Below are 20724 nucleotides of genomic sequence, written 5' to 3'. Positions count from 1 at the left end.
AGTGAATTCACAGCTCACTGCTCTGTAAGACCAGTTTCTGTAGTGGATTACAGCTAATGATTCCTCTTAGAGAAACATGCATCATACCAAGAGCAAAGCAATCTGCATACACCACCCCGCCCTCCATATTCATGCACACATACACACACACTAGGCAGCGTTTTAACTGAAAAGACAGCCTTCTCTGGCTTGGAAAATCAAGATAGATTATCTACAGGCATGTTAACCCACCCAACTTTAAACACTTAACATTTCAAACATCATGAAGTGTAAAATATGATTAATTACTCTATTGCTTTAGGAAAAAAAATTGCGTGTTTTACTTCCAGAACACTTAGTTCCCAGCTAGAACAAAACACTTCACAATTTCCTTGCAGTATACTGTTGGTGGGAATGTAAATTGATACAGCCACTATGAAGAACAATATGGAGGGTCCTTATAAAACTAAAAATAGAACTACCCTACAACCCAGCAATCCCACTACTGAGCATATACCTGGAGAAAACCATAATTCAAGAAGAGTCATGTACCACCATGTTCATTGCAGCTCTATTTACAAAAGCCAGGACATGGAAGCAACCTAAGTGTCCATCAACAGATGAATGGATAAAGAAGATGTGGCACATATATACAATGGAATATTACTCAGCCATAAAAAGAAATGAAATTGAGTTATCTGTAGTGAGGTGGATGGACCTAGAGTCTGTCACACAGAGCGAAGTAAGTCAGAAAGAGAAAAACAAATACCATATGCTAACACATACACATGGAACCAAAAAAAAAAAAGGTCTGAAGAACCTAGGGGCAGGACAGGAGTAAAGACGCAGACGTAGAGAATGGACTTGAGGACACAGGGAGGGGGATGGGTAAGCTGGGATGAAGTGAGAGAGTGGCATGGACATGTATACACTACCAAATGTACAATAGATAGCTAGTGGGAAGCAGCTGCATAGCACAGGGAGATCAGCTCGGTGCTTTGTGACCACCTAGAGGGGTGGGATAGGGAGACACAAGAGGGAGGAGATATGGGGATATATGTATATGTATAGCTGATTCACTTTGTTATAAAGCAGAAACTAACACACCATTGTAAAGCAATTATACTCCAATAAAGATGTTAAAAAAAATTTCCTTGCATTCTATTATCTCTGTGTTATGGACTGAATTGCATCTCCCAAAATTCTTATGTTGAAGCCTTAACGCCCAACATGACTATATTGGAGACAGGGTGTTTAGGGAGGTAATTAAGGTTAAATGAGGTCATGTATCCCATAGGGCTGCTGTCCTAATAAGAGGGAGAGACACCAGAGATATCTCTCTCTATGTCTGCCTCTTTGTCTCTGTCTCTCTCTCTCTCTTTGCAAGAGCACAGAGGAAAGGCCATGTAAGGTAAGGATACAGTGAGAAGGTGGCCATCTGCAAGCCAGTAAGAGAAGCCTCACCGGAAACTAACTCTTCTGGTACCAGCCTCCAGAACTGACAGAAAATGTATGTCTGTTGTTTAAGCCACCCTGTCTGTGGTATCTTATTATGGCTGCCCTGGCGGACTAACATACCCTGTGCAGGGACTAATCCCGTGTGCCCCATTGACGTGAGCACAGCACAGGATGGGAGTGCCTGCAAACCCCAGGTTAGGCAATGAAACAAAGACTATCAAGACTTCTATTCAAACCTAACTCCTTTAGAAATGAGATAAAGTCAAACACCAGTGCTTGTCATATTTGGAACACATAAGTATAAAAAAGAAAAGCTCCGTTGGATTGGGATCCTAAAGAATTTCCCTCTGCCTCTTTGTTTAGAGTAGTGGTACCAGGAGAAGTTTAGAAGAGATCTCTGAAATTTTAATGATTCTACTAAAATGTTTATATAATAAAAAGGTAATATTATTATTTTAAAAAATAATAAAATGGTCCCTGACATCTCTAACTCCTAAATAATCTTTATGCTTCCTTCTTCCATGAAAATCCCTGAATAAAAATTCCATTAATATTTGTTGAGTGCCCACAGGGAAGCAATGTTCTATTGGGCATAATGAAAATAAGAGCACTTCAAACAAAACACTAAGAGAATATATTAAGACAATCTTCATTAGTCGGCACTCAATAAATATTCATTAAATGAATGGTGCATGGATAGATAGGTATAGGTATACATAGGTAGGTGGATGGGTGAAGTCTTCTATGATGAAACTGAGTTTTAAACACTTTTTAAATGATGGAAAAAGAATGACTGATTAAATTAAAAAGGAAAACTATTCCTGGTAAAAGATGGAATTCTGAGTAAGAATCAGAAAGCTGGGAAGGTAAAGAAGGTAAAGGAAATTTTAATCAAGTTTATGTGAAATGAGTGAAGAAAACTTGTTTTCGAGCAGTACGTATAAGGTATTAGAAATTAGGCCAACTGAAGAACACTGTTAAAAAGCTTCTACGGTCAAGATAAGAAGTCTGAACTTTGTCCACACAGCACTGAGAGGCACAAAGAAGATACAGAGGATAAATATCTGGGAAGATATTCTTAGGAGAGAAGATACACAAAGATCCAAGGATCTAAGATGAGAAGGAAGAAATAACTGGCTTATTTCTCCACTGTTCACTGTTTTTCTAAGATGGTTCTAAAATTACTTATTAAGGAAAAATATGAAAGCTAATGCCATGAACCATTACAAAGGAAGCATAAGGTACTTCTCAGAGAAAGATAACTTTATTTTCATGGTATTTATCTTTTACCACAGGCCAACAATACTTAAAAAATTTTATAAGTAAAACAGCACAGAGACCTGGCATAGACAAATGACTTGGTGGTCACCCAGGTGTCATTATGACCAATAACGGTTATGAAACCATGAAAGCACAGGATATTTACCATTGCCTCAATGTTATATGAAAAGAAAAGAATAGAAAGGAGTGCTCACTTATTGCTTGTAAAAGTGGGCACATAGGAATGGGGAAAAATAAACATTTTAGGATAGGTTACCAAGGTTGGAAGAGAAAAACTAAATAAAAATTAGGAATAAGAATAAGAACATAATCAACTAATACATCCAAGTGCTGGGCTAAAGAAAATAAGAGAGACAACCTAGCAAATGAAATCTAGTAAACACAGAAAACAAAATAATAAAATAAAAATGTGATAGAGAAGACTTCTCTAACATAAGAGAATACTGTTCTGTGCTCAATTTAAAAAAAAACTATGGAATAAAGTATTTTCTAAAAAGTTAAAATTTTTATAATCAAGTAAATGGCATGAATATCTGCAATCAACATTACTAATCATAACATTCTTGAAATTCTGCCACATTAGCCAGATGCATATATGCAAATAGGATAATTGAAAAAAAGAAGAAAAGTTATCATTATATACAAATGATATATCAGTACACTAAGAAAGGCCAAGAAAATCAAATTTATACCCATACTCACAGGCATACACTCACACGTGCACGCGCGCACTCACTCACACACACACACATGCACAAACACACACAGTGCAGAAAATGCAGAAATAAGCTACCATACATCAACTCTACACTAACCAACAATAAGAAAAGCACAAAACTACCAAGTAATAGTCCTGGGGAGAAAGATGCAGACAAATCTTCAAAACCTCACTGAGGACACAAAAAAGGACCCAAATGAGTGAAAGACTACATTTGAAATTCATCATTTTTTAAAAAATTGATTGAGACAACTAAAATTTTACTGGAAGAATAAATATAGAAAAAGAATATGAATTTTAATGTTAGAATAATTTGAGAAAATTTACTGTGCTGGATGAAAAATAATAATGCTTTAAAAATGAAAATGTGGGCTTCCCTGGTGGCGCAGTGGTAGAGAATCTGCCTGCTAATGCAGGGGACACGGGTTTGAGCCCTGGTCTGGGAGCATCCCACATGCCGCGGAGCAACTAGGCCCATGAGCCACAACTACTGAGCCTGCGCGTCTGGAGCCTGTGCTCCGCAACAAGAGAGGCTGCGATAGTGAAAGGCCCGCACACCGCGAGTAAGAGTGGCCCCCGCTTGCCACAACTAGAGAAAGCCCTTGCACAGAAACGACGACCCAACACAGCAAAAAATTAATTAATTAATTAATAAAATCCTACCCCCAACATCTAAAAACAAAAAAATTATTCAGCAAAAAATATAGAGAAAATTGGTTGTTTGTTTAAGAAAAACACAGCAAAATAGAACAGATTAGTGTTTCTTAACTCAGGCTGCACAAAAAAGTGAGCTGGGGAGTGTTTAAAAAGTAGGGATGCATGGCCCCTACTCTTGCTACTAAAGAGTTGCTATTTACAGACATAGAGAACAGACTTGTGGTTGTCAAGGGGGAAGGTGGGGAGGGACGGATTGAGAGTTTGGGATTAGCAGATGCAAACAATTATATATAGAATAGATAAACAACAAGGTACTACGTTATAGCACAGGGAACTATACTGCTAATGGAAAAGAATTTTTAAAAAAGAGTTGGTGTATAGAACCACCAAACTGGAGCCTTAAAACAAAATACATATCAAAATAAAATTCAGATGGTTTAGTTTTTACATGTAAATTTTAAATCAAGCAAAATTGTTTTAAATATATATAAATATTTAATTACTCTCACAATGAAAAGGTAATTTATATGCATATAAACAAAATGAAATTACAAAGGAAAAGACATAAGATATAATTATAGAAAATTAAAATTTCTATATGTCAAAAAACACCATTAACAAAGATAAAGGGTACATGGAAAGCTGTGAATAATTAAGCAATGAACAAAAAATATGAATGGTTAATATTCTTAATATAGAAAAAAGCTTTTGCAAATTAAGAAGTAAATAATAATAATACTATGATAGAAAAATAAGCACAGAACATGACCTACCCATTAACAGAAGAAATAACACTGGTGCCAATAAACATATGTAAAAATATTGAAATTTTGCTGATAATCAAAGAAATGAAAATCATATTGAGATGCAATCCATCACTAAACAATTGGCAAAGGTCTAAAAAAAAATCTGTCAGTGTTAACAAGGGTTCAGTAAGAAGGACACTTTCACATATGCTGTTGGCAGAGTTATAACGACCAATACTGTGATGCAACCTAGAGCCTTAAAATGTTATTATTTTTTAACAAATTATTGGTCTTCATCTAATAATCAAGTCTAATTAAAGTCAGAAGTATGCATAAAGCTGTATGTAAGAGGATATTCTCTAAATGTACAGAGAAGTTTTTAAAAATCCATACAAAGAAATACACCAAAAGATTATTAAACATTACCTTCCCAAGGACTGTATAATCATGTGAAATATATAAGCTAAAACAAAAAAAAGAAGATGAAGAGCACCATGCCTATTTTTGTGTGTATGTCTCTAAGGTTTTCCGGTATATTTTTCTGTCTTACACTGCAATTTATATTGAGCTATTTCACATCATACTTGACTTTCCATACATACACAGCTACCATCAAAAGTTTTACCAATTTTGTTTCTACCTGTTAATAGGCCTGGTCAAAAACTAGAAAGAAGGAGGCTCAAAAACATTCTATTAAACAGAAGGTTATTGTTTTAAAAAAGGCTTTGAGGTTATATATGGATTCCAATTATCTGTAGCTGTCTCTGCTCTTCACTCACATTAATCATCAAGCGTATGAAGAAACTGAACATTACTGAAAATCCTTTTCAAGATTTTTAAAGAAAATGGACACTATTCAGATACTAAAAATTAAAGGGGCTTCCTTTTCTCCATTGTATATGTTTGCTTTTCTTTGTCGTAGATTAATTGTATGTGCGTGGGTTTATTTCTGGGCTCTCTATTCCATACCATTGATCTAAATGTCTTTTTTTGCCATTTTCTGCCAGTACCATACTATAATGATTACTATAACTTTGTAATATAGTTTGAAGTCAGAGACCATGATACCTCCAGCTTTGTTCTTCTTTCACAAGACTGCTTTGGCTATTTGGGCTCTTTTGTGGTTCCATACAAATATTAGCATTATGTGTTCTAGTTCTGTGAAAAATAACATGGGTGTTTTGACAGGGATTACACCAAATCTATAGATTGCTATGGGTAGTATGGACATTTAACAATATTAATTCTTCCAATCCATGAACACAGTATACCTTTCCATTTATTTGTGTTGTCTTCACTTTCTTTTATCAATGTCATATAGTTTCCAGAGTACAGGTCTTTCACCTCCTTGGTTAAATTTATTCTTAGCTATTTCATTCTTTTAGATGCAAAAGGATTGCAAATGGGATTGTTTGTTATTAGGGTATAGAAATGCAACCGATTATATTAATTACATTAATTTTGTATACTGCAACTTTATTAAATTCATTTATTAGTTCTAGTAGTTTTTGGTGGAATCTTTAGAATTTTCTATATATACTGTCAATCTCTTCAATAAGCACTGCTGTGGAAACTGGACAGGTACATGTAAAAAAATGAAGCTAGACCATTTTCTCACACCGTATATGAAAGTAAACTCAAAGTGGATTAAAGACAAGTGTAAGACCGGAAGCCATAAAACTCCTAGAAGAAAATACAAGCAGCATGCTTTTTGACATAGGTCTCAGCAACATTTGGGGGGATATATCTCCTCAGGCAAGGGCAACAAAAGCAAAAATATACAAATGGGACTACATCAAACTAAAAAGCTTTTGCACAGCAAAGGAAACCATCAATAAAATAAAAAGGCAACCTACCAAATGGGAGGAGACACTTGCAAACAATATGTCTGACAAGGGGTTAATATAAAAAATATATAAAGAACTCACACAACTCAATATAAAAAAATCAAATAAGTCAATTAAAAAATGGGCAGAGGACCTGAAAAGACATTTCTCCAAAGAACATATACAAAAGGCCAATGGGTACATAAAAAGATGCTCAACATCACTAGTCATTAGGGAAAAGCAAATTAAAACCACAATGAAACATTACCTTGTACCTGTTACAATGACCATCATCAAAAACACAAGAGATAACAAGTGCTGGTGTGGATGTGGAGAAAAGGGAACCCTTGTACACTGTTGGGGGGAATGTAAATTGGTATTACCACTATGGAAAACAGTATAAAAGATTCTCAAAAAATTAAAAATATAACTACCATCTGATCCAGCAATTCCACCTCTGGGAATAGATCCAAAGGAAACAAAAACACTAACTTGAAAAGATATCTGCACCCTCATTTTCATAGCAGCTTTATTTACAACAGCCAAGATATGGAAGCAACTTAAATGTCCATCGACAAATGAATGGATAAAGAAGATATATATAAGAATATTACTCAGGCATAAGAAGAATGTAACCTTGCCATTTGCAACAGCATGGATAGACCAAGAAGGTATATGCTAAGTGAAATAGGTCAGACAGAGAAAGACAAATACTGTATATTTTCACTTATATGCAGAGCCTAAAAAACAAAAGAAACAAATATAACAAAACAGAAAAATACTCACAGATACAGAGAACAAACTAGTGATTGCCAGAGGGGAGGTGGTAGGGGGAATGGGTGACATATGTGAAGGAGGATTAAGGGGTACAAACTACAAGTATAAAATAAATATGTCACAGGGTTGTAATGTACAGCACAGAGAATATAGTCAATAATATTGTAATAACTTCATATGGTGCATAAAATGTAAAAATATTGAATCACTATGCTGTTCACCTAAAATTAATATTGTAAGTCAACTATACTTCAATAAAAACAAATAAATAAAAGTGCTTCCTTAATTGTTAAAATATTATATATTACATTGCAAATGATCATGTATATGTGAACTGATTCTTTTTTAAGGAACTACATCACAATTTATTAAACAGGGCCTATTACAAGGATTTGAAACATATCCTCACTAATTTTAATGTACATATGAACTTATAGAGTTTTTTAAAAAATTAAATATCATTTAAACATACCCTTTATGATCATTGTACATTCTATTAATTCTGTCCCATTTTGCATTCAACTGAGTAAGTGTATCCCGGATCTGAATGGCTTCAGGTCCAGAAGCTTCAAGGATAACATCTGGTTGTTTTTCATGAATGATTGCAATCTGCTCTCCGAGTTTGTCCAGTTGGTCTTTGATAGTCTATGAATATATTGTCATACATTAACAAAATCCAGCAAAGAGATAAAAGAATGGAATCACAGGAGGTCAAAAATTTATATTGAATAAGTTACTTAAAAATAATGAGACATCATAATTGTTACTTATCAAAACTGGAAACTTTAAAAAAAAATAATACCCTGTATTGGCCAAAGCATGAGGAATGTTACATAATATCCTAATGGTGGGAAAAAAATCCTCACAGATGTTCAAAGTGGCATTTGTACAGGACATATAAAAAGCTTCAATAACATTCTGTAAAGGTAATGAAGTATTTGAAGCTAGAAATTATTTATATTTTCAAATACATAATAATACTAATTTAAATGACAGAAATGAGCTATCAAACCTATCAACTCTATCAGCAATTTTATTGTGACTTGATACATAAATGCAATCAAATTATATGAAAGTCTTGATATTAGTTTTGTGAATTAACTGAAAACTTTCAGATCCCTAGTTAACTTACAATCAACATGTCATTCCATACCCAACCACTAGCCAATCTTAAATCGTTATAGGTGGCAAGATAAATGTCAACATTTTACATCAAATAACAATCAAATTTATGAGAACGGAATATGGTTTGTGCACATGTTTGATTTTAAAAAGTCTCTGATGTTGCAAAGCATTAATAACTGTGCATGCTTAAAAATCCATATTTATTTTTAATAAATTAAAAATTTTGACAGCATTTCATTGGTGGATATAGGAAAAGTTTATTTTTCATACATATTATTAATTCCTTGGCACAAATGTAAAAGGTTATGGATAATCTAAGTAGGCATAATGACAAATTCCTTGCTTTATTTCTACATCAGCTGCAGCTATTCAAATGCAGTGTCTGGATATTTACCTTCAGAGAATCTTCCTGAAAAGAGAAGTCTTCATAGACAACAGAGCTTAGCTCTGGAGTATTAAGTGATAATTCAACATCATCCATGGAAAGTAAAACTTTGTTAATTTCAACCAGATAATCTGTGGGGAGAGGTGGTGAGCTAATTCCAGAAGGGAGATGACCTGTTCTCTGTTGAATAGGGATTGCCTGTAAAGACATGAATAATAATAACACACATCTTTTAAATTATTCCCACAATGAATAGTAGCAAATTGAAAACACAAAAAACAAAGAAAAAAACACTATTTTGTGGAGAAATTCAATATCATGAGCAAAAATTTAAAAACTTGTTTTAATTTTTAAAAGTTTGCCCTGCACTGCTATAGAAACCATTAACAATCTCTATTTTAATTTTCATCTGTAGCCTGTTGTTAAAAGACTTAAATAAGCTGTTAATGCTTGAAAGGTTTTTTTAAGACTTAAGCCACTTAAACTCATTTAGCAAACAGGAAAACGTAACGACTCCTTTCCTAAGTTACTGAAGAAATGAGAATATGCTGCAAATCATAAAATTCTGTATGAAGCAAAAATTTTAATACCATTATTATTTCACCTTTAAAAAAAATCTCACAATTAGATTAAACACTTCTGGGCCTCACTGGTGAAAAAGTAAATAAGTGAAACATGTATTTGTAACGTAACATAACAAATGCAGTAGGGGGGTTAATTAAAATAATATCCAGGCAATTCAGTACATAATCTTAACCTTTTTGAACAATATTACAAAACATGAACATCCTACATAAGATGATAGATTCTACCGTGCTAAATTCAGGCAGATTCTAAACTGACTGGATAACTTATTTACCCTAGCATAGTATCTCCTGTAGACTCTAATCAGAGCTTTCTAAACAATAAAGTGCTCTCTGGGATGGGCCACTCGTCCCTGGGTTCACATCCTTTACACCTTGATGGCTACCATTTAATAATTGCTGCCTACTGCTTGTAAATGGCCAAAGTACATCCACTCATGAATTAAGTGGATTTCCTTGACACTTTCACCATATTCCTATATTGAACTTTTGAAAAATGATATTCCTCTGTACACTCAGATGACAGTGAAAATTATCCTAAGTACATGTTCACTGAATTAGGGATCCTGAAAATGGTTATAATTCCTAAATGAAACCAATACCCAAGATTAACAACACTGAGTGAATAATATGTTGTTGAATCTCGAGGTCTGCATTTCTTTGTCTCCTAGAATTTAATGTTTTAAAATAATTTTAATTACAATAACTAATGCTAGTGAAATCCAAATGAAACAAACCTATAATAGTATATGTTAGTACTTTTGAAAAACAAATTTACCTATTAAAAAGCTAAAAATTATTTCTATTTTGGACCATTAATGATTTCTGATTTGGGACCCAAAGATGAAGAAGTTCCAGAGAAGAAAGATACTTTTAAAAGTAACAATTAAACAAAGAACTATAATATAACCTGAAAGATGTTAGAAATAAAAATGGAACCGAGTCTTAAAAGACAACACATTTTTCAGGTAAAATAAGAAGATAAAACCCACACCAGCGAATAACAATGAAATTAACAAGATTCCAGAGGTGCTAAGGCACCAGTATGTTGGCATAAGGTAGAGAAAACCAGTATAGCTATACTGCATGGTGAATGACAGTGAATCAAAGAGGTAGCCAGAGGTCAAACCAAAGCCTCTACATACCATTATTGTGACAAACCTTGCACTTAAAGCTTTTCCTGCATTTTGCAATCTTTACCTGAACAAGTTCTTAGGGAAAGGAATCATATGATCAGCCATGACTTTGGGGGGAATAATTCTGAGAAAAACACAGAAGATGGGCCAGAGTTAAGAAAAACTGGACTTAAAAAGCAACTTGGGGAATAACTAATGGGTGAAAATCATAAGAGTCTGAATTATGCAAAGGTTAGTAGACTGAGGAAGTTAAGTCACTCTCCCAGGGTCATATACAAGTACCTGGTAGAGCTGTGTCTAACTTCAGGTTCAGACCTGTATCTACTTCATTCGGACCTAACGGTTCTAATGCTTCCTCAATGTGGTGTGAGGAACAAGAAATGACTGATAAGACTGTGAAGTTTCTACCTTGAGAACTGGGTAGTTTTTCTAAGTAATAACTAAGATAGGGAATAAAGCAGGAAACAGGTTGGAGGAGGGGAGAGAGGGCTAGTTCAGCTTGGGACCTGTTACAAGGCTGCAGTACAAACAGATAGAGAGAGCCAACAGGCACCAAGCCGAGAAACCTGAATCTTCTAGTAGATTCCATCATCATCAACTGGTTCTAGAAGGATTACCTAAATACAGACCTCTGGGGAACACCAGCACATTTACAGTGCAGCTGCAAAGATGGCTATTGCAAAGGGAGCTGGTGGTGAATCTTTTCCTAGAATATAAATCATATTTTATCAATTTCACAAATTTAGTTATTTGTAAACTAGAAATGCTTTTTTAATGTGGTCAAGACTTCCACACATAAAATACAGAACTGAAGGAGAAAGTCACTCCCCAAAGGTTTAAAACATTATCAGAAATCCAAAAGAGACGTCCAATAATAAGGTTTTATGTTTCTATTTTCTGTGCGTCTCGCCTCATCCAAAAATATAAACATATCTAGCAATACACAAGAGAAAGGAGAAGGAGATACCATTCCAACTGGTTTGTTTTGAGATGTCATTGAATGCAACATCACATTTCTCAATGGTAAGAGCTGAAAAAGTTATTTAAGTGGAACAGAGACTCCCCCATGACAATACCTTAGTTTTGTTGTATCTTGTGTGCAAAAGTAGTAACTGCAAACGAATCTTTTCTTTTCTATTATCCTCCATAGGTTGATGTAACATTTGTTCTCCTCTTTGTAGAACTTCCTCAATCTGGGCTCTCTCCTCATCCATCTGAATGTTTAAAAGATAAAAAATTACTCAAAAGAAAAATGCACAGGGTCACTTACTATCAGTTCCCAAGCAGGAGAACTAACCTACAAAGTATTGTATAAGTCAACAACATAAGTTTACCTGAATGACATACCACAAAAGTTTATGTTTTTCTTAAAATATTTCATATGTGAAGTTAAAATAACTCATAAAGAATGCTAGTTTAGCAGAAGTTAAATAGCACTAAGATAACACTACCTTTATAGTCAGAAAGTATGTCTATTTTTTAAGCATTATGTAAATCACGTGACAAACCTTACATTGACACTCACCAGAAAGTCACATTTAAATCTGTTCTATCATGTTTGGCAGATATTTGGGTAAACATCATTAATGTAAAAATATAATTAACAGAGGAGTAAAGTGAGAACACCACGGATTTGAAAATCTGCTTGAGCCAACCTTTTCATCTTCATCACTGGATTCCAAGCGCTTTTCTGTAACTTTTAACATATTTTCTATATCATTTTCTAATTTTTCAAAGTCAGAGAAAGGCACAACAGCTTCAAATGCTTCAGTGGTGACCAGATATTGGTATGATAATGGTTCCTGGCCAATCAGCAACTGTAGAAGGAAAAATATTCTTTGAAAAGATATTCTTGTTTGTAGATTTTTGCTGGAGAGGGTGTGGAGAAAAGGGAACCCTCTTGCACTGTTGGTGGGAATGTAAATTGATACAGCCACTATGAAGAACAGCATGGAGGTTCCTTAAAAAACTAAAAATAGAACTGCCATATGACCCAGCAATTCCACTACTGCGCATATACCTGGAGAAAACCATAATTCAAAAAGAGTCATGTACCACATTGTTCATTGCAGCACTATTTACAATAGCCAGGACATGGAAGCAACCTAAATGTCCATCGACAGATGAATGGATAAAGAAGATGTGGCACATATATACAATGGAATATTACTCAGGCATAAAAAGGAACAAAATTGAGTCATTTGTAGTGAGGTGGATGGACCTAGAGTCTGTCACACAGAGTGAAGTAAGTCAGAAAGAGAAAAACAAATACCGCATGCTAACACATATATATGGAATCCAAAAAAAAAAAAAAAAATGGTTCTGAAGAACCTAGGGGCAGGACAGGAATAAAGACACAGATGTAGAGAATGGACTTGAGGACACAGGGAGGGGGAAGGGTAAGCTGGGACGAAGTGAGAGTGACATGGACATACATACACTACCAAATGTAAGGTGGTGCTAGTGGGAAGCAGCCGCATAGCACAGGGAGATCAGCTAGGTGCTTTGGGACCACCTAGGGGGTGGGATAGGGAGGGTGGGAGGGAGACGCAAGAGGGAGGTGACATGGGGATGTATGTATATGTATAGCTGATTCACTTTGTTATAAAGCAGCAACTAACACACCATTGTAAAGCAATTATACTCCAACAAAGATGTTAAAAAAAAGATATTCTTAACTTGACCTTTCACCATTTAATCAGTGTCAAGAAAGAACTTGCATTTATTTGAATTGACTTTAATTTCATTCATTCCCACAGCAATAATTTTACCAACTTGGGCTTCTCTGATTACCCATGTTCTCCAAACTCCAGCCAGGGATGTGAACTGGTGTGCAAGTGACTGTGGCTGCCTGGAGTGGGAGGAGGGTTCCGGGACCATAGGCGAGCACAGCAGGAAACAGTGCCATGATCCAGAAGCCATCCTTGCCATGGCCACAGAGAGGAAGAAAGGCCACTGCCTAGTATAGGGACATCCCAAAGAATGCCTCCCAGTTAACTTTCCCCAGTACAACGCCCCTTGGATTTTGATACCGAAACTTTGAAAAAGTACATGTTTCTCAATGCAGTATTTTCAGATAGTATCTATATAGAAAACCTTTACATCGATATTTATGTGCCTAAACTCAATGTAACAAATTCAATAAAACTAAATGCAGGAAAATAACATGCAGTGTTGGCTAAGCATGGGGAAACTAGCAATCTCACACTCTGGTTATGAATGTATAAATTGGCACAAACTTACTGTAGGAATCTTTGCAAAAATCTATTTAACCGCATTTATAGGTACAACTTTCACAACAATATCAAGGAATTCTAAGAAGTGATCCTAAGGGCATACTAAGAAATGAACAAAAAGACATGCATAAAAGAATTTTAACAATACAATATTTATAAAAGCACAACAAAAGTGGAAAATTGACTTAGAATATTGTAACAGATCATTTAATTGAATAGCTGTTAAAAACCTTGTCAGAGGAGAATATACAAAACAAAATAAAATTTTTGATATTTTAATATCACATACACATGAGTAAGAGTGGATATGTATGCCAAAACGTTCACAGAAATTATTTATGGGGACAACAATAATTTTCTTTGTACTTTCTCTCACTCCATCTCCTATGTCTCCTGCATCACTCTTTAACATATGTAGGAAAAATCTCCCATAGATCTATTGAAAAGAATAAGTGAGCTTGGGTCAGAAGGTAAGGAAGTAGGGTCAAGGCTAAGGAAGACAAAAGTTAAAGCAAGATTTTTGTTGTTTTCTTTAAGTTGCAAATAATCTAAGTATATTCATAGGCTATGAAAGATTGGCCTATTATATCAAGTATTTCAAAACAAAGCAAAGTTAGAAAATATTTACTTCCTGCAAAAAAGATGATTCTTCCTCTCATAATTTCAATACTTTGAAACCTTTTCTCTAATGGGTTATTTTCTTTAATACTAATTTCTTATATTCTCTCCTTCATATGCATAATCAAAATAAATAAGAACAAATGCTCCAAAGTGATAAAATCATTTTAATCAAAAAATTCTTGATATATATACCATATAATTATCTATCACATAGCTACATATCTATAAGAAAAATAGCTTTATATAAAAACATAATTGCTTACTTTGGCACTTTTGATGTGTTGAGAAACCTTTTCAAAGTTTCTATTCAATTCAGCTAATTTTGGTTCTACAAGCTCCTTGCTTGAGCCTCCACGTGCACTCATCAAAACAACAGCTTGATCACGGACATTTTCTACTTGGAGGTTAGCATCATCCAGCTCAGAGAGTAAACGCTAATTGTAAGCAAAACAAAATTATCACGTGGGAAAAATCAAAACCAAACATGGGTGTAATGCTAACTTGGAAGTAAAGGTAGTTTAAATAAATGTCTGACATTCCTAGTAAGAGATTTCGGCACCATCAATTTGAATAAGAGCTTTTCATACATTACGACTCATTCATGTTACATGGGAAGCATTTTCGATCACTACCAGATTGGATAAAACTTTATTTTATGATTGAATAGCCTATAAGATTTATTGTGTCATTTCTTCAACCATTTTATTCTAAGAGTTGCAAAGCTTCTTGAGGCTGAATAAAGGAATAAGTGGCAAGGAGTAGACTGTGACTTCTTTTCCCCCTAGAAATACTATTTGCCACCATCTGCCTTTCCTTGGTGAAGGTGAACTGATTTGGAAATTAGTCGAATATTATCATTTAGTTTTTAACTAAAATATGCAACAACATTATGCAGTTTCCTCAAGCTAATTTCACAGTTGTCATTAAATTCATTCTCAGGGCTAAGAAAGGAATGCACATACCTGCCTCAAGTTTTTGAAGAGTGTTGGAATTCTCTCAAGGGTATGTATGGCTGTAAGTAGATTTTGAATGAAGTCTTAAAAATAAGCTAGCTAATCTGTATGTATCTATAAATTTTGCAGATGTTTTCCTGGTGATTTACGAGAATGAATGATCCAGCAATGCACCCAATCAGCTAATACATGGAGCTTAACCCACTGTTGTGAAGAATTTGTGCTTACTTGTTATGGTGGCTGAGAGAAAATAAGTAGTTTGAGGAACTGTTTTTAAATCAGTGTATATAGATAGAAACAGGAGAACATCAGCTTAACTATGGAATTTTTAGAACGTGTTCTCTCACATCTAAATCTGATTGTAATGAAAAAAAAACAGCCATTGCTTGTGTCAAATTTTGCTAGCTGTATAGTGATTCTTGAAATTCTCTTTAAGAAAAATCTTGTGGAAAGAAATAAACACTTTGTAAATAAGGCTTGGCTTTCATGAAAACTGTTTAAAGGTTATGTTAAAAGGATTTAATAAGTTCACTAAAAGTGTCATCGTGGAAAATGTGGTGAGTAAAGGAAACTACCTCATTCTTCGAAGGTTTTATAGAAGCACAATTAAACACTTTAAAATGGCTTTGTTATGTACGAACCATCTGCAATGAAAGAACTCTATTTGTAACGTCTAAAGGACCTGGGATAATTGTATTTTGCTGGCAACAGATACATGCTTTATTGTTTGCAGGTTCCTCATCAAATCTTTAATTATGCACTGTTTCTGTCATCAATAAACAACTTAAAGGGAAAAAAAAGATTCATTCAAGGATGTCTGCAAAATGTTGAGAAAGTACATTTGTAACCTACAATTCAATTGTTCATCCATGCCTGACATGACAAAGGGTTCAAAGGAAGGACTGGTGGGGCCTGAGTGGTAAAAAGAAAAGATTCCCGAAGAGGAATTCTTAAAAGCTAGTTTGACCTTCAACTTTGAAACTAAATGTAGAAACACAGGAATGAATAAGGGGTACTCTGGGCACTTTTCTGAGGCTCTGGAGCCCCCGAGACAACTTCTTCTTTGCTTAACACCACTGAGTAAGGGTATCAAGAGGCTGAGCAAAGTGAAGAGAGAAGTCTGCCAGACTTTGTGCTTCTGAAAAAGTATACTATCTTTTTCATACCGCTGATTCCTCTGCAAAGCTGGGTCAGGGGGCAATATGCAGCAAGAAATGAAAGCCAAATACTCATTGTGAAGTCAGTTTTGCTTTGACTTTCCATACTGCCACCAAATTTTGCAAGTCATTAAAAAAATAACTAAGAATGACCTTTTGCGGTGAACTAACGACCCAGCATTCAACTACCTTGTATGACAAAATGGAGAAGGTTTTTGTATAGCTTATTAAATTGCAATGGAAAAATTTTATTAACAATCACATAATGTGGTATTTTTAGATTCTAATTCTTACAAGACAGGAACGGAACAAAAAATAAGCTAAGACAAAATACAAAGAACAAACAAAAAAGACTCAGTTTATCCCACCAACATAAAAGCTAATGAATCTACTACATGGGAAGCATGTGTGCACAAGTAACTTGGAGTACTCCTCGAGAGAAAGAGAACAGCAAAACCTTTCATTCCCAGAAGTGTTACTGATCCTCTACATTCGCTACCTTCACAATTTCTTCCCGTTTACTTGCTGGCTTTTTTTCTATCTCATCCAATAGTGCTTCAGCTTGATAAAGCCAGGTGCTTATGTGAGCAACATTTCCATCAAATATTTCCAACTGGTTTTGGTGGTTCTGGAAAGGAATTAATAAAATGCTGATACAATCATATGAAATACTTAAGACAATAATCTTAGAAGACGTTTAAAGGACCTTCAAAGTGCTAACTTGCACGCTGAATTTCAAGAAGAATTTCTAGCTTCCTACAAAGCTCTTCCCCAATGGATAAATCTCATTCCTAAAAATGCACAGTGACTGAGCACTTTTTAATTTTAATTTAGATCTCAATACAATGAAAAGTTGAAGAATAAAAGGTGAAAGTTTCTTTTTAAATTTCATTTTATTTTAATCCCTATCCCTCATTCTTATATTACAAATAATCTCGCTGGCCCCTCCTTGATCATATTTGTTAAAAACTCATTTAAGGAAGTAATAATATTAAAAAATGATTCAAATTTTGCCTGCTCAATGAACTGTAAGTACTTAGAGGCAGGGCCCCTATTGTTTCACCTCAGTACCGACAGCACTTAACATTACACCTGGAACAGATCTCAGTGATACTTCCTGAAGCAAGGTATAACATGTGATTGAGAGAATACTTTTGAAGACAGTTAAGTCAGTTAAAACTAGGCAAAACTGCTGAGGCTAAGGCAAGAATTTAGAACTTGATGAAAAAGAGTAGGGGAGCCTTATGATGAAACCAAAAACTTTTAGGAACTATATTTTATAGGATGAAGGAAACTAGAAGAAACTTCAAAGAAAAGTTTGTTTGTTTAAAAACAAGGAAACAAATTATTAATCTGTAATGTGGAAAAATCATTGAAAAAATAAAATGAGAACCAATAAATCATATGAGCAAAGTTTTGATAGTGGTCTGGACTCTAAGTAAGAAGAATTTATAAACACCAGACTTATTTACCTTGATAAAGCAGATAAATCAAATGTTCTAATAGGAGTAGAAAGATATTATTTGAAAGAAGAATTTAGAAGGTACAGACTGAAGAAGACAGAAGTAAGGGCCATGAGCATGTGGAATAAAACTAGTTACAATAAAAATGAATATATAAAATATTTAATGAACATATTTTATGAGCCAAGAATTTCACATTTGTTATTCAACATTTAACAACTCTGTTAGATATGTTCTTTTAATCCCATTTTATATATAGGGAAATTAAAGCTAAGTGACATTAAGTAATTTACCCAAGGTTATGAAGGTAGTAAGTCGCAGATGAACTCTGGATATGAATCTGACAGATCAAGACGTAAACCCACCAACTTCAATGCCCTACACATTCTGATTGATTTCAGTAAATATCCAAACACACAATAACTTATTTTTCTCTGTTCATATCCATTATCCAGTAATTCTATGAATTTGGAAAGAGTCCTATTTCAGATATATCAGAACAAATAATAATTTATAGATGAGACTTTTTTTAAGGGAAGAGAAGGTACGGTTGCCATATATTCATTGTTATTATAAAAGGGACAGAAAAACACTATGAAATTAAATGGTCACTATTTCCATGAAATACTGGTTAACAGCGTAGTAGTATTGTTATAACCAAAGACTAAAAACATATAGCATTTAACAATTACCATAATCATCATAACAATATCTAAAATTGGTTGTTTTAAATATAGTTTTATAAGAGCCCTACGTGTTTTATGTCATAATCACAAAAACCGTATGAGGTAGAAATTATAATAATGTCCATTTTACAAATGAGAAAACTGAGACTTAGAGAGCATTTAAGTATTGGGTTGGCCATAAAAGTTTGTTTGGGTTTTTCCGTAAGATGTTATGGAAAAACCCAAACTAACTTTTTGGCCAACCCATAAATTGACCAATGTCAATCAGTTTGTAGTCAAAACTTTAACTTAGGCCATCAGATGCTAGAACTGGTGCCCTTAACTAGTACACTGATATTAGAACATTACAAACATATATATAGTTTATAATAGTATGAAAAGTAAATACAATATTAAGTCATTAAAATGTAGCAAATAAGGTGTATTTACTAAGATATTAAAGTACACATTTCTATGTATATCACAAATGGTTTATTACTTAATAGAGACATTTGAACTCTTTCTAGTTATTACCTTTTCAAAGGAAAAGATAAACTGTAGTGTAATGAAATTAATTCACAAGCAAAACATTATTGTGACAAACAGAAAATAGAATTTGGAATCCTAATCAAAACAGTATTCGTTTATACATAATTAAAGGAGAGAAGATTTCACCATGAAATTCTTCCTGAAACATACCATCAAGGTGTTGCACCAATCCTCGGTCCAGGTGCGAACCCGGCTCCACCCGGCATTAAGGACACAGAGCTTCTCTTCTAAAACAGGCTCACTGCCCTCGATCAAGTTCTGCAGGGCAGCACTACTCTCTGTGATGGTATTTAAATCAGCTTTTCTCTTTTCCAGATCTTTCAGAATATTCTAGAAAATAAAAGTTCCCAGACCTACTTGATCTTTCAGAACATTATAAAAGTTTATACAACCTTCATTTTTAAAAACTTTTTCTTCCACCTATACGTGACTCCCTAGATAACTTACACATGTCAAAGGTTCACAAGATTCCACAACTTACTAACATGATGAGAGTTTTTAAGTTTCAAATAAAAATTAAATATTTAATTATGCAAACACCAAAGAATGTAACAAATTTAGATGTGGAACGGTAATTATTTCATTTATTTTAAGTATAAATTCCATTCCTCACACACCAACACCAATTATCTTCATCAAAACTCTAGAAATAATGAATCAGTTCCATTTTCAGTAACTACAAGTGGGCAAAGCAGGACTATCCCAGAACTCAAAATTCTAAATTCTAAGATGACTTAACATATTATCTGTTTATAAGCAGACAATAGTAGAGCTACTCTTGTACTATACATCATAGGAGAACTAGCACATCTAAGCTTTGGTTTTACACTTGTCTTAATATGTAAAGCTAATACTCTAGATGGTATTATAATTACTTGATTTTCACATTCATAAGAATGAGCAGGCAAGGTGTGCAGTCAAGAGAATTATAAAGAGAATGTTGGGTTCCAAAATTAAAACTACAAAATTCTTTCAATCAAAAAGTAACATGCATATATCTACCCTACTTCTGTTGTATCTTTTTAGAAAAATATTTAAACATATCACTTCAAGAAGTTCACATCTACATTTAATCTCACATCATTAAATCATATTTTGAAAGGCATAAAAACTACAAATTCACAAGTGAGTCAAGGTATAAGGACTCATTTGGCCACATCAATTACTGGTATTTTTATTAAGACACTGAAATATTTCTCTCAAGTGTTCTCCAGCAAGGAGGGGAAAAAACAAAAACAAAACAGAATACCCACAGCCATGCTCTCTGCAGTTAATAACTTTCTGCATTCCTTCAGTGGCTATGATTGTGGCTATGATTGACTACAGTACTCTTTAAAAATTATAAGAAATAATTAACTACGAGTAATTAAATGTAAACCGTACACACACTATGTTAATAGATTTTATT

General features: G+C 34.1%; 1 protein-coding gene across 2 annotated transcripts in view; it reads right to left on the bottom strand.

Annotated features, from left to right (window-relative positions):
- The window catches only part of UTRN (utrophin), a 506315-nt gene that overhangs the window by 287678 nt on the left and 197913 nt on the right, over window positions 1-20724 (bottom strand). For both annotated transcript variants that reach the window (XM_067010961.1, XM_067010960.1), the window contains 7 exons: window positions 19467-19646; window positions 17139-17267; window positions 14793-14963; window positions 12328-12489; window positions 11749-11886; window positions 8962-9150; window positions 7915-8087 (listed from right to left, as the gene is read on the bottom strand). In XM_067010961.1, coding sequence (XP_066867062.1) covers window positions 7915-8087; window positions 8962-9150; window positions 11749-11886; window positions 12328-12489; window positions 14793-14963; window positions 17139-17267; window positions 19467-19646 — 1142 coding nt within the window. The remainder of the gene's footprint in view (window positions 1-7914; window positions 8088-8961; window positions 9151-11748; window positions 11887-12327; window positions 12490-14792; window positions 14964-17138; window positions 17268-19466; window positions 19647-20724) is intronic.

The sequence above is a fragment of the Kogia breviceps genome, chromosome 13 (genome assembly GCF_026419965.1).
Source record: "Kogia breviceps isolate mKogBre1 chromosome 13, mKogBre1 haplotype 1, whole genome shotgun sequence".
NCBI classification, from domain to species: Eukaryota; Metazoa; Chordata; class Mammalia; order Artiodactyla; family Physeteridae; genus Kogia; species Kogia breviceps.
This window is presented reverse-complemented; position numbering and strand designations above follow the sequence as displayed.